This window comes from Mobula birostris, chromosome 3 (genome assembly GCF_030028105.1).
Source record: "Mobula birostris isolate sMobBir1 chromosome 3, sMobBir1.hap1, whole genome shotgun sequence".
NCBI classification, from domain to species: domain Eukaryota; kingdom Metazoa; phylum Chordata; class Chondrichthyes; order Myliobatiformes; family Myliobatidae; genus Mobula; species Mobula birostris.
The window spans coordinates 160,132,690-160,147,972 of NC_092372.1; the positions used below are offsets into that span (position 1 = coordinate 160,132,690).

Genomic DNA, 15,283 nt, shown 5'->3' on the forward strand with positions numbered 1-15,283 from the left:
TGATATAAGGGAACCTGCATTCGCTCTTGGTTTCTCGGAGTCGAAGAAAGTGCGAAGGGATAAAGGTTATTTTTTTAAAAGAAAAGTAAAATAAAAAAGGCAACTTTCCTACAAGTTCGGTTTGAATTCAGCGGAGCAGTAAACTTATTTTTCTTTTCGTCCCCTTTTTTGTTTTTTTTTATTTTTGTGTGTGAGGAGCTCTTTGCAAAGTGTCCGGCTCCCGGCCACCGCTGCCTGTGATAGGAATAACCATGGTGTACGCACTGTGTGTGCTGGCCGTGGCCGCGGCCAGCGTGAAGCTGGCGACCTCACTGGGACCTGTGGTCCGCTGCGAGCCGTGCGACAGCCGGGCGCTGTCGCAGTGCAAGCCGCTGGTGCAGAGCGACTGCGAGCCGGTGAGGGAGCCCGGCTGCGGCTGCTGCACGACCTGCGCCCTCCGCCAGGGGCAGCAATGCGGCGTCTACACCGAGCGCTGCGCCTCGGGCCTCACCTGTCTGCCGCGGGCAGACGAGAGTAAACCGTTGCAGTCGCTGTTGGAGGGCAGAGGACTCTGCACCAACGAGACAGCTAGAGCTCGCATCTTCCAGAACGTTGCAGGTACAACATTATGCACTTTTACAGTTTACTCGTTTACTTTAGTTAATTGCATTCTCTTGCAACTTTGCTGTTGCTTTTGATGCTTGCTGAAGTGAAAGGTGTAGACAGTAATCATGAATACAATATTCATCTCTGTTCAAGTTATTTTATTAGGGCAAAAAATGTATTGAACTGGCGATCCATCGATTGCATCACTGTTTTGTCTGGATGGTTGCAGTCTGCTCCTATGTACTAGGAAGGGGTTGCTGACCCGCGGGCAGTTTAAACAGTAGCTTCACTGTTTGGGTTGGAAGAAACGGCTACATTGCCTCTTTTAAATAAAACAGCGTCTCTTGGCCTTTTCACTGGGGAGAGAATACAGACGATTGTGTTGGTTGATATATATTTCTAAACTTAAATTTTACATTGAATATTCCATTGTGTTTACTTTAATAATGGGAGCAGATACGTGATGCAGTGACCGCTTTCATCTTAGGTGTATTTCAATGTAAGTTTTAAAGTAAATGGGTTGTTCTAAGATGGGTATACACGTGGAACGACGTCTCCACGTTCATACTATAGATAAAATTCGTCCTTCATCCAATAAAGTTTGGTCATAACTGATAATACAACAGTATGCGATTAATTAAAAAAAAAGGCTGGGTACTGCTAGAAAAGATTAAGATGAGAATAACTACAGTCTCTAGTTCTCACGAGGGCATAATACAGTGCTAACACATTTAATGTGAGCGTATATATTGACGACGTTAGTTTTCCACCAGCTGGTGAAAAAAGGTATTACCGCGTTTGCTGCCAAGCCGTGATCCTCTTAAAACAGTCTGGGAGCAATTAAAGTACAACGATGAAACAAAACTTTCGTATATTTTTTTTCTGCTTCCACCCCTCTCTTAGCATGCATTTTAAGCTGTAAACGAGATTCTTTTTCTGTAGTAGGACTTTTGCACCAAACTTTGCTAACGTGCCTCCTATTTTTAAATGCAGGAAATGTTAACCGTTCTGAGGAAGAAAGGAATGCCAGTAACTCCGGGAATGAGTGGAGTCCGAACACACACCGAATGCAAGAGAGTAAAACTCAGCCTCACAGGAAGCTGCTGAGGAAGGAAGCCTCTAGAAAATCCCAGCTGTACAAAATTAACAATGAGGCAGAGAACACTGAAACTACCAACTTTTCTTCAGAAATAAAGCACGACACCGAATATGTGAGTGAGCCTTCTCTTAAATTACTGTGTACTTTGAAGGATCTGAATCCCCAATTCAACTTGAAAGTTTCTTCTAATTTCAAATTTAAATGTTGCACCTGTGCTGACTTCATCAGGTCTCTGTAGTGACCTAAAATGTGCTAAAGAGTTTCACTTCATCAGTTCTGATTTAAAAGTAATATTTTTCCACCTACGCTCACAATTTCATAGCAAAATCAACAAAATCATTTGTAATATTAAATAAAAGGGGCTATTCCAGTGCATCCAGCATTCAATAGTCAGCTTTGGTCTATAAAGGTCAAGTTTTAGATTTATGTAATTAAGATTGAATGATTTTAATTTGTCTGTGAGTAACAAAAAATCATGAGTGTTCTGCCTGTATTTTTTTAATCAGGGTCCTTGTCGGAGAGAAATGGAAGATATCCTAAATAATCTGAAAGCTGTATCCATACTGAGCCCTAGAGGTGTGTACATTCCAAATTGTGACAAGAAAGGTTTCTACAAGAAAAAACAGGTTTGTAGATTTTGCCTCACCAGTGCTTGTGAGCACTGTGTATTTTTCCATTTAATAAATGTACTTTGCTAATTTTATGTAAGATCTACCTGTTGGCACACAGCAAAGGAATCACACTGTTTTACCATTGCCAAATAAAATACATTGATTACAAGGAAGATAATGTACTGACCCACATTCAGAAGCTAGTGGGAATTTATTTACTGCATCAATGCAATCTATTCCTCTTGCTTATCTCTGAAAGTAGTTGATAGATTTCACATTAGACTTATTTTGGGCATGTTTCAAACACGTACACAAACAAAAAAAAATTTTGGACAATTTTGCAAAAACAATGCCCAAGTGTATCCCGAATATTATGTGAACTTATTTTGTGTGGGGTCATGAGTGCCCTGTAATCCTATTAGAGTTATTTCAGCTCTCCCATATTTGTAACGTTTTGTTATATAGCTGGTGAGAGGGCAAGAATTAAGGACACTTTAGCTCTGAATGTTGCAGAATTTTTTTTCACTTGTAAGTAATGTGATCGTAAATGTGTGAACACGGTCTAACATTTCAGTTGCTGACATGCTGTTGAGCACAAAAATTTTTTTATTTGAAAATGTACAAAACCTATGCGGGCATTTCTGAATGGAACTGCAATGTTTTTGTTCCAAATGAATTAGCAACCGGAGTACAGCATTAACCTTCTTGGGTCTCTTCCACCTTTCAGCCACACCTTGTCTGAAGTGCACCTCAATCCATTTATTTGCTTTGGTTCCATGAACCTTAATATCTTTACTTGTCAGAAGTTTATCAATCTGAAGTTGAAGTTTTTGATTGAGCAGCTTATTTGATCGAATAGAGTTTATGTTTTCAGTCTTTGCTGCTTCAAATTTAGATTGATTCCTTTTGAAACTGCACATACTGAATTGCCCCATTGGGACAGTGAATTATAGTATTTGAACAACATAACTTGGAGCTGAATTTTCATCTAGACTAGGCTACATTTTGATATTTCAACAAAACTATTTAAAAATCTGTATCTTTCAGTGTAGCTGACATCTGTTAATATTATTGACTGTTTAAATTGTTGCTTCAACTAGAACAATGCTTCAGAAACTTTAGATGCAATCCACTACAGTGTCCTGTACTAAGTTAGAAAGTGAATTTAAGAGGTAGTAATCTGTGTATCATAAACTCCATGAAGTACTGGTTCTGTATCAGTTGACCTCTCAGATTGTTAAAAGCTGCTTAGGATTTACACTTCGGAGGGGGTCAATATTCGGATTTGCTTTTTGTGTCTTTTGAGAATGTCGTATGTTGGTTATATTTTAATTCTTAAAGGGAAAATAACTTTATAGTCTGTCCTATCTTTGACCTTTACTTTTTCTCTCAACACAGTGCCGATCCTCTAAAGGTAGGAGAAGAGGTTTCTGCTGGTGTGTGGATAAATATGGCACTCAGCTGCCCAGCTATGACAGGAATGGGGAATTGCGCTGTTACAGCTTTGAAAGTAAGTGAAGAAGCCTGCAGCTCCTGTGGACTCTGCATGTGTGTGTGAGAGAGAGAAAGAGAGAGCGAATGACAGACATTGATCAAACAGAGACCTCAGAGCAACTGGCAGTAGGCATGGACAGCCTGTGTTCCAGAGTTGTGAGATCTGCCAACTTTGGTTGGGAGAGGAGGCTTTCTTCAGCCCAGATGATACAGCTCAATCCTGCCACATATTCTTCCAGCTCCCTGAAAGAGTGGGAGTTTTCTAATTCCCAAGAAATCTGCACTATAGTTCCCAAGGAAAAGGCACTTCGGAAAGGAATCAGGGAATCTCCACTTGACTATTTAAGAACAGCCTGTGACCAATTTGATCCTGACAGACTTTGTGCTCTTATGTAAGAATAATAGTGTATGCTACTACATATTTTGAGATGTCTTGTTCTGCAGGTCTGAAACAGGAACCTAGCCTTCACGGGTAAAACTTTCTATAAAAAATTTTAAAAGGGCTTTTGTTCTTTTTTTAAAAAAAGCTTTCATGTTACTAAAGTCATATGATCTTTCCTTAAATGAAATGAATATTCTGTTAGAATATGGTCTGTATTTAATATAATTATGTTTTTTAATAAACATTATTTAAACTGAATGAATATGAAGCATTGTATTTTCTACAGCAACAAGCCAATAGATTAACTTGCATCACAATATTACAAAAATCATAAATTCACTGATCCATTCATTAATTGTGCACTGTAATTAGCTTATGATTTTCTAAAATAAAACTGAGATGCATTAAAAAGACATCATAATGTTTAGAGAACAATTCTATCATTAGTATATGAGAAAATGTGAACAAAGGTGCGAGTGCCATCTAGTGGTTACAGAGCATACACCATCACCAGGAAATCCAGCAGGTGCAAGAACTCAAATTTTCTCCATTACATTCTGCAGTCTTTATAGGTCAGTACATCTGACATAACTATCATGAAAGTACCTATCTGTAAAATATACACTGGTATTTCACCAGATGGGCATTATGTATTTTGAGCAAATAAATTGGCAGCATTATTTATGAAATCTTGAGATTTTTGTTTCTGATTTTAATTCACAAATTTTGTTACGTTAACACTGCAATAAAGAAAGCAACGTAGAAGATTATGTTTCATTTATAACTTCCAAGTTATAACCAGATGTTTATGCTAAAGGTTACAGAATTCAGAATTTTTATTTCATTCATACTGCAGTGGCAAAAAGAATTTCTTGAACAGACTTGAATCAGTAAATATGTGTGAGTATTGAAGTAAAATGCTTTACAATCAATAGCGATCATTACAAAAATAAATGCTGTACTTTCATACCTCATTAGAAGTAAGCTTAAGGCTTTGCTTCTTGTTTAGGGCACTAAGTGCAAAGAGTTAACACTATTCAAAATTTGAGATACAAGTATAATTGTGTATCAAGGATGAACTTCTTTCACAATTGACTTTAAATGCATTTGTCAATGTTAAATTTTAAACACTTTTCAGCACCAAATGAATTCATTTTTCTCACTTAGTACTAAATATCCCATGTATTGTGTGTGTAGGATTATGCAAAAGGAAGAGTACAGATGTCATAATAAATGAAATCTGAACCTTTAACAAAAAAATACCTGTAGCTAAAGCAGTAAATGTTGTCAATGTGGACTTTAATGAGGTATTCAACAAGGTGCCTCATTGTAGGTTCATCCAGAACATTATGCATGGCTGTTTGGATTCAGAATTGGCTTGTCCATAGAAGATATAAAGACTCAACAAGATTTTCTGTCTGGGGGTCCATGACCAGTCTTCCACAGGGATCCATACGGGGACCTCTGCTATCTGTGATATATACATAAATCACTTGGATGAAAATGTGGAGGGGTGGGTTGGTAAGTTTGCAGTTGACACACGGTTAGGTGGTGTTACGGTTAGGGTGCATCTGGAGTATTGCATTAAATTCTTTCACTCCATTATAGGCTTAGGAAAGGGTGCAGAAGAGGTTTACCAGGATGCTAATGGAAGTAGAGGATATATTTCATTTGGAGCTGCAGGACAACCTGAAAGAAGATTATGAGAGGTAGAGGAGATAGCTGGTAGCTTCATCCCAGGGTTGAAATATCTAATACTAGAAGCATGTAATTAGGGTGAGAAAGGGAAAGTTCAAAGATGTGCGAGTCAAGCTTTTTTTTACACAGAGTGGTGGATACCTGCAATGTGCTGCCAGGGCTGCTGCTGGTGGCTGAATCAATAGAGACTTAAGAGTCTGTTCAATAGGCACAGGAATGTGCAAAGAATGGAGGCGTGTGAACCAAGGGCAGGCAAAATGGATTAATTAAATCAGGTATCATTAGAGTAATTAATTCAGCGTAACACTGTCAGCTGTAGGGCTTGTTCCTAGGCTGTATTGTTCTTTGTTCAATTGCATTTGAAAATATGGACACTTTCATGTTTTTGTTTAATTAAAATATTAACATCTGAAGTGACAACTGGAAGTGTGAAGAGGAGTCAATGGCTAGCTAATAATGACTGCAATTGCATTTGCGACATCGGTCTCAAACATTCTTATTTTCCTTTCATTATCACAATAACTAAGTGTTATATATTCATACCTACTGACTTGCAGTGACTGCTGAATATTGCTTTTTTGACAGAAATTTAGTCAGGCATTATTCACAGGAAAATCTTCATACATGCTACTTAGTGAGCTACATATGCAACTAGCAACAGTAGATAATTTCACTTGGCAATTCACATACATGTCATCTTAATTGTTTGATTTCCTTAAAATGCAATCTCAAAACTAAAAAAAAGCAGGAAATAAATAGCTTATATTTATGAAAGATAACTGTAACCTTCCAGATATCATCTTCAAATGCTGTGGGGTAATGTGTGGGGGGAGAAAAAAGCAAAGATGTTAACATCTCATAAGTTTCTTAAGATACTTCAATTATTTGGTTCTGTCGAAGCCGGAACATGTACGTCATGCCTGTGACACTGGGGATCACCTCTCACTTCTGGAGACCCTGGGATCCTCTTTCCATTCCAGCGGTGAACACACCAACATCTTCCACGTTCCCCATCCAATGACGACTCACACTTTTAAAACATTAATACACAATATTTATTGTCCTCTTTGTGGGAAGTAGATAAAATGTTCATTAAAAAATTCTATTCTCAAATATAAATAGCAATGTAACTTCCCAAAATAGTAGTACAAGATAACAGTATTTATGTACCAAAGGGAAGGCTGACTCGACAATAATATATTCAGTTTTAGCACATGATTCAAGGCCCTTCTGTTTTCTGCCCACAATAACTAGGATGGAATGGACTGGTCCTGAAATCTGATCTGCACAGTCAGATAAAATACAGACTTTGTGTGAACCAGGTCAGGAACCAATATCAAGCTGGCAATATGACACTAATCAGACCCATAGTGGCTTTTGGTTCAGTTTTGAGCGAGAGTGAGAGAAGGTCAAACAATTGCTTATCCAGTTTAATTAGACAAGAGTATTCCTGATAAATCAAAGCAATAATTTCCCCACCTTGTCTGGTTTCCAAACAGAATGATGCTGCCCTTTTCATGAACTTATCTGTTGAATAGCTATCCATAGGCTTCTAACAGGAATTCTGCAGATACTGGAAATTCAAGCAACACACATCAAAGTTGCTGGTGAACGCAGCAGGCCAGGCAGCAACTCTAGGAAGAGGCGCAGTCGACGTTTCAGGCCAAGACCCTTCGTCAGGACTAACTGAAGGAAAAGTGAGTAAGAGATTTAAAAGTTGGAGGGGGAGGAGGAGATCCAAAATGATAGGAGAAGACAGGAGGGGGAGGGATGGAGCCAAGAGCTGGACAGGTGATTGGCAAAAGGGATATAAGAGGATCATGGGACAGGAGGTCTGGGAAGAAAGACAAGGGGGGGGGGACCCAGAGGATGGGCAGCGGGTATATTCAGAGGGACAGAGGGAGAAAAAGGAGAGTGAGAGAAAGAATGTGTGTATAAAAATAAGTAACAGATGGGGTACGAGGGGGAGGTGGGGCATTAGCGGAAGTTAGAGAAGTCGACGTTCATGCCATCAGGTTGGAGGCTACCCAGACGGAATATAAGGTGTTGTTCCTCCAACCTGAGTGTGGCTTCATCTTTACAGTAGAGGAGGCCGTGGATAGACATGTCAGAATGGGAACGGGATGTGGAATTAAAATGTGTGGCCACTGGGAGATCCTGCTTTCTCTGGCGGACAGAGCGTAGGTGTTCAGCAAAGCGGTCTCCCAGTCTGCGTCGGGTCTCGCCAATATATAGAAGGCCACATCAGGAGCATGCCCTTGCACTTCCTCCCTTACCACCATTCAGGGCCCCAGACAGTCCTTCCAGGTGAGGCGACACTTCACCTGTGAGTCGGCTGGGGTGATATACTGCGTCCGGTGCTCCCGATGTGACCCTTTATATATTGGCGAGACCCGACGCAGACTGGGAGACCGCTTTGCTGAACACCTACGCTCTGTCCGCCAGAGAAAGCAGGATCTCCCAGTGGCCACACATTTTAATTCCACATCCCGTTCCCATTCTGATATGTCTATCCACGGCCTCCTCTACTGTAAAGATGAAGCCACACTCAGGTTGGAGGAACAACACCTTATATTCCGTCTGGGTAGCCTCCAACCTGATGGCATGAACATCGACTTCTCTAACTTCCGCTAATGCCCCAGCTCCCCCTCATACCCCATCTGTTACTTATTTTTACACACACATTCTTTCTCTCACTCTCCTCTTTCTCCCTCTGTCCCTCTGAATATACCCCTTGCCCATCCTCTGGGTTCCCCCCCCCAACACTTGTCTTTCTCCCCGGACCTCCTGTCCCATGATCCTCTCATATCCCTTTTGCCAATCACCTGTCCAGCTCTTGGCTCCATCCCTCCCCCTCCTGTCTTCTCCTATCATTTTGGATCTCCCCCTCCCCCTCCAACTTTCAAATCTCTTACTCACTCTTCCTTCAGTTAGTCCTGACGAAGGGTCTCGGCCTGAAACGTCGACTGTACCTCTTCCTAGAGATGCTGCCTGGCCTGCTGCATTCACCAGCAACTTTGATGTGTGTTGATCCATAGGCTCCTACCTTGTTATAGGTGTCCACTCATAACCAGAAAATATTCTATAATGCAACGCTGCCCACTTCAGTACTGAGTTAATAGTTTGCCAACTGTGAGTAAGAACATATATATACATATATGATGTTCCGTAGTAGGTACAGATGTTGGAGCACAGTGCAGTGAAAGGATAACAGAAATGGTAAGACCCTTAACAGTGATCGAGCAAAATTAGAAATAAAGAATAAATGATCTTTTGAAAGGATCTTTTCAAGCCCTGTTCAGGATGACACATTGATGAACTGTGGACTTTGAGAATATTACCTATCATTTTAGATATTAATCTGAAGAAATGGTATTTTGACTCCAATCTCATCCAAAAAGCTAGCACTCTGATGGAGTAATGTTTCTCTGATATTAAAAGCAAAATAAATGATGAGGGGCAACATACACAAAGCACTGGATGTCCTTGGCAGATTCGAGCAGCATTTGTGGAGCAAATGGATAGCTGTTCTTTGGGGCTGAGACCCCGTATCAGGCCTGGAAACAATGAGAGAGGAAGCCACTATAAAAGAGTGGTGGAAGTGGAGGAGCTTGAGCTAGTGGGTGATAGGTGAACACAGGTGAGAGGGGGAAGGGAAATGAGTGGGGGAGTGGGAGAGTGTAAGTGATTTGAGAAGCTTAGAGGTGATAGGAGGCAGAGGCAAAGGGGTGACTAAGGTGGAACCTGATAGGAGGGAAGTTAGAGAAATCGTTATTGATGCTGTCAGGTTGGAGACCATCAAGAAGGAAATAAGGTGTTTCTTCTCCAAACTGCCTTCACTTTCAACTTGGCAATAGTGGAATCTATAGACAAATACAGTGTCTATAAAAAGTATTAACCCCCTTGGAAGTTTTCATGTTTTATTGTTTTGCAACATTGAATCACCGTGGATCTAATTTGTTTTTTTTGACACTAATCAACAGAAAAAGACACTTCCATTTCAAAGGGAAAACAGATCTCAACAAAGTAAATCAATTACAACTGTAAAACACAAAATAATTGATTGCATAAGTATTCACCCCCTTCGTCAGTATTTTGTAGGTGTACCCTTGCCAGAAATTACAGCCTTGAGTCTGTGTGGGTAAGTCTCTATCAGCTTTGCACATCTGGACACTGCAATTTTTCTCCATTCTTCTTTATATGACTGCCCAGGATCAGTCAGATTACATGGGGATTGTGAGAGAACAGCCTTTTCAAGTTCAGCCACAAATTCTCAATTGGATTGAGGTCTGAACTCTGACATGGCCACTCCAGGACATTACTTTGTTGTTTTTGAGCCATTCTTGCGTAGCTTTGGTTTTATGCTTGGGGTCATTGTCTTGCTGGAAAACAAATCTTCTCCCAAGTCACAGTTCTTCGCAGACTGCATCAGGTTTTCCTCCAGGATTTCCCTGTACTTCGCTGCATTCATTTTACACTCCCCCTTATATGCCTTCCAGGGCCTGCTGCAGTGAAGCATCCCCATGGCATGATGTAGCCACCACCATGCTTCATGTTAGGGATAATATGTTTTTGATGTTGTGTGGTGCTTGGTTTACGCCAAATATAGCATTTCGTTTGATGACCAAAAACTCAGTTTTGGTTTCATCATACCACAGAACCTTCTTCCAGTTGACTTCAGAGTCTCCCACATGCCTTCTGGCAAACTCTAGCTGAGATTTCATGTGAGTTTTTTCTCAACAATGACTCTCTTTGCCACTCTCCCATAAGGCTGTGACTGGTGAAGCACCTGGGCAACAGTTGCTGTATGGAGAGTCTCTCCCACCTCAGCCACTGAAGCTTGGAACTCCTCCAGAGAGTTGTCATAGGTCTCCCGGTGGCCTCCCTCACTAGTCTCCTTCTTGCATGGTTACACAGTTTTTGAGGACGGCAGATTTACAGCTGTGCCATAATCTTTCCATTTCTCATGATTGACTTAGCTCTACTCCAAGGGATACTCAGTGACTTGGAAACTTTTCATTAACCTTTTCGCGGAGTTGATTGGAGTGTTCTTTTGTTTTCATGGAGTAGTTTCTGCCAGGATACTCACTCATCAGCAGTTGGACCTTCCAGATACAAGTGTATTTTTATTATAATTAATTGAAGCACCTTGACTGAACTGGGTGATCTCCATTTAACTAATTATGAGATTTCTAAAACTAATTTGCTGCACCAGTGATGATTTAGTGTGTCATATTAAAGGGGTTGAATACTTCTGCAATCAATTATTTTGTGTTCATATTTGTGATTAATTTAGATTACTTTGTAGAGGTCTATTTTCACTTTGACATGAAAGAGTACTTTTCTGTTGATTAGTGTCAAAAAAGGCCAAATTAAATCCATTGTGATTCACTGTTGTAAAACAATAAAACATGAAAATTTCCAAGAGGAGATTGAATACTTTTTATAGGCACTGTATGTCAGTATGGAAATTGGAAGTAGAATTGTAATGTCAGCCACCAGGAGATCTTGATTGCTACAGCAGATAGAGTGAAAGTGCTCAACAAGGTGATACCCCAATCTGTGTCACATCTAGACCAGGCCGCACTGGGAGAATCGGATGCACTAAGCAACTCCAATGGATTCACAAGTGAAGTTCTGCCTCACGGGAAAGACCAAGGCTCTGGACTGCAATGAGGGACGAGCCGTAGAGACAAAGGTAGCATTTACCGCAGTTGCAGGAATGAGTTGCCTGGAGGGTGATCGGTGGGGAGAGATGAACAGAGAAGAGAGTGATCCCTATGGAAAGCTGACGGGGGAAGGAGGGGAAGAAGACTCTATTGGTGATATCCCACTGGGGATGATGGAAGTTGCGGAGAATGGTATTTTGAATTCAAAGGCTTGAAGTCGGTAGGTGAGGCGAGGGGACCCCTATCTTTGTTATGTCAGTGGGGGAACTGGGTGAGAGCAGCCATGCGGCAAATGGAGGAGATGCAGGTAAGAGATGCATTAATTATATCAGCTTCCTATAGTGGGTCTTGAACCCAAATATATGTTGATTCAGAGGCAATAGTACTACCATAAGGCAGATCACAGCCGTCAGGATGATTGGATTCCTTCTATGTGGTAGTATTTAAAGTTCACTAACTACACTCAGAAACCTCCAGTAGGTGGTGCTTTAGTCTTCAGAACAAGGAGAATAGAAGCTATGAATATCTGGCACGCTTGCACAATCAGGATTTGCATCTGAGCTTGTGAGTCTCTTGACGAATGGGCTAAAGCTTCCATGCCATTCTCATCACCACCTGAAAAAGCGTAATGAAAAATTATGTGGCTACAAACCTGAACTTGCATTCTTTAAATTTATGGAGGTGAGATCAAGAGCTGTGTGTGCATAGTCTGCAGATTGGTAGTCCCAATGAAGAAAGTCCCACCCCTGGAGTATAGCAACCTTGAGTTACTTTATGCTGGCTGGGGATTCTGACTCAGGGATTTGATGTCAGCTACTATGGACAAAGGATTTATTTACTGTCTCAGCATATTTCATATTTATACCATATTCATTTTCCAAGAATTGTTTAGATGTACAGTTACTGGAGGAAAGAAAAGCAATTTGTCAGATTCCAAATGATGAGATTTTCAGGGAAATGCTGTACCAAGATAATTACAAATTTGTTGCTTTACAGTGCCACCTCAATAGCACTTGTATAGTAAAATGTGACTTGGTAAATTTTGGGAGCAAACTGTAATATTTTGAAGCTATCTCTAAGCACATATTATACCGTGTTTTTGTTTTTATAGAACATTGCTTCACATGCAGTGTTGTACAAAATGTAGAATAATTTCTGTAAGTACAAAAACATCTTCATTGTATGCATGACTTTGCTGCAAAGGAATGCTTGTAACCACATCTATAAAGAGGGCAACTCACTTCTAGTGGTTCCAGAGTGAATGATAGAACTCAAATCCATCAAGTTACGATCAGAATCAAGTTCTGTTTATTGTCATTCAGCCGTACACATGTATACCGCCAAAGCAAAAGGACATTCTCCAGACCAAGGTGCACCCCACAGTACATAAGACTCACATACAAACACACAATATTAGTATAAATAAAATAATAAATAAGAAGGTAAATTTATGACACAAAAAAATAACAGTATAATGCCACTGGTGCTTCATATGTGCTGAGATCTGGGTCTTACGGCCCGGGGGAAGATGCTGTTTCCCCTCCTCACAGTTCTTGTGCTATGTTACCTCCTGCCTGATGGTGGGGTTGGGGATGGGTCAAAGAGATTACTGGACGAATGGGAGGGTACACCGACAATGCTGAGGGCCCTGCATACGCAGCGCTAGAAGAGAAACTCAGATGACAGCCCCTCAGAATCCTTTGTAGGGACTATCGGCCAGATGGGTTACAATTCCAATAACAGTCAGTGCTGCAGTTGGTCAGGCCACTCCCGATGGTGCTCCTGTAAAAATTGGCTAGAAATGGTGGTGGGGGGGGTTGGTTGGGGGGGCGGAGAGCCTCACTTGCCTCAATCTCCTCAGGAAGTGGCGACACTGCTGTGCTTCCTTGACCAAAGGGGTGATGTTGAGGGACCAGGTGATACTGTCTGGTGTGTACACTCCCAGAAACTTGGTGCTCCTAACTCTGTCTGTGGAGAAGCCGATTATATGCAGTGAGGAGTGGTCAGTCTGCATCTTCCTAAAGTCCACAATCATCTCTGTCGTCTTGTCCATGTAGAGACTCAAGTTGTTGTGCTCGCATCATTCTACCAGCTGCTCTCCCTCCTCTCTGTATGCCATTTCATCGTCGTTGTTGATGAGGGCATCCACTGTTGTTCATAAGCAAATCTGATGATGTGATTTGAACTGGATCTAGCAGTGCAGTCATGCAACAGCAGTGGGCTGTGCTCACAGTCCTGGGGGAGGAGCTAGGGACGTTTCTGCCAACACAAACTGACTGTGACCATTCTGTTAAGAAGTCCGAGATCCAGTTAAAGGGAGAGGTGTTGAGACCCAATGAGGAAACTTTATCCACCAGCTTCTGCAGGATGGTTGTGCGAAATGCTCAGCTGAAGTTAATGAGCAGCCTCCTGGTGTATGAGGCACCATTTTCCAGGTGAGACAGGCTAGAGTGAAGTACAGAGGCTATGGCATCATCAGTGTACCAATTTGGCTGAGAAGCAAACTGGAAAGGGTCCAATGTAGCAGGAAGCTGAGGATTAGTGTTGTCCACGACTGCTCAAAGCACTTTGTTATTGTTGAGGTCAGTGCCACTGGATGGTAGTTGTTGAGGCCGATTACTGCCACCCTCCTGAGCACCAGGATGATAGTGGCCACCTTGAAGCCTGCAGGGACAATAAACTGTTCCAGAGAGATGTTGAAGGTGTCTGTTAGAACTTCTGTTAACTGGGCTGCACAGTTCCTCAGCACCCAACCAGGTATTTCATCAGGCCCCACAGCTTTATACAGGTTGACCCTGGCCAGGGTCATCCTCAATTCATCTGCGGCCAGACAGAGTACCTGTTCCTCGAGGGAAAGGGGGTCCTTCCTCACTGGCACATCGTTGTATCCAGGTATCCCAGTTTGCCTTCTGTAACATATCTATTGCCACCTTCTTTACTAAATTTAATTCACAAAGTTGAAGACAGCATACAGGTGGAAAAGGAGCATGTGGTGAAAAGCAGAGAATCTCCCCACGTTCCAATATTTATGTTTATATTTATTTCCAGTCCCAGACAATTAATTTCCGTGCCCTGGTGTCACTGGGTAAAGCAACCACATACAGTATCTTACATTTTGATGATTTTAAAACAATTTAAAATGCTTAGGTTTAAAATCAAAATTTACCAACGTTCCTAATAATGCCTGAGATAATTTTATACACATCAACTGACACATATTTTTTGAAAGAAACGATTAAGAATAATTTATTAATAGTGTCAGGTTTGTCATTAATATTATCCAATTGAACACCTTTCTGGATTTGACCATCATTGACCTGGATATTTCTCTATCTGGAGGCGCTGCTTGACCAGCTAGGTATATCCAGCATTTTCTGTTGATATGTCACCTTTCTTGATTTTAAACAATGATCAACCAAGTCCTGAGACTCTTCCATGACCTTCTCTGTATTGTCCTGTCCCTTAGGCAGGATTAGCCATCGACAGGCATCCCTTCGGATGGCTTCCCATGGCTGCTGCTACAGAGCAGAGGATTATGTAGGGAGGTCCCTGGTAGAGGAAGGAGGCAGCTGGTGATTGTGGGTTGCAGTGGGAATGGGGTCAGATACAAGGCATAGAGGAGGGACTTACTCCAGGGGCAAGGATTAGTGCTGTTTTTGTTTGATGACAAGAAACGGTGGTACAGGAAAAAAATCTCTTGGTGCTGCCAACTCTCACCCACCTTTTACTGACAACTTCAGCTGTG

At 41.4% G+C, this 15,283-nt stretch overlaps 2 protein-coding genes across 2 annotated transcripts in view; one reads left to right on the top strand and one right to left on the bottom strand.

The window, feature by feature from the left end:
• Positions 1 to 21: 21 nt before the first annotated feature.
• Positions 22 to 4,429, top strand: LOC140195378 (insulin-like growth factor-binding protein 3). The gene is made up of 4 exons (XM_072253590.1): positions 22 to 597; positions 1,579 to 1,796; positions 2,191 to 2,310; positions 3,694 to 4,429. Exons 1-4 carry the CDS (start codon positions 252 to 254, stop codon positions 3,811 to 3,813), a joined length of 804 nt encoding a protein of 267 aa, XP_072109691.1. The 5' UTR covers positions 22 to 251; the 3' UTR covers positions 3,814 to 4,429.
• Positions 4,383 to 15,283, bottom strand: part of LOC140195377 (insulin-like growth factor-binding protein 4) — a 120,546-nt gene continuing 109,645 nt past the window's right edge. The window contains exon 4 of the mRNA XM_072253589.1: positions 4,383 to 6,899. Within this exon, the coding sequence (XP_072109690.1) occupies positions 6,747 to 6,899 (153 nt within the window). The 3' untranslated portion in view covers positions 4,383 to 6,746. The remainder of the gene's footprint in view (positions 6,900 to 15,283) is intronic.

What these genes read in the sequence shown, in the direction of transcription:
- LOC140195378 (XM_072253590.1), top strand. Translation starts at nt 252, where the DNA reads ATGGTGTACGCACTGTGTGTGCTGGCCGTGGCCGCGGCCAGCGTGAAG. An exon ending in TAAAGCACGACACCGAATAT is followed by an intron (nt 1,797 to 2,190) that starts GTGAGTGAGCCT and finishes TTTTTTAATCAG; the next exon opens with GGTCCTTGTCGGAGAGAAAT. An exon ending in GTTTCTACAAGAAAAAACAG is followed by an intron (nt 2,311 to 3,693) that starts GTTTGTAGATTT and finishes CTCTCAACACAG; the next exon opens with TGCCGATCCTCTAAAGGTAG.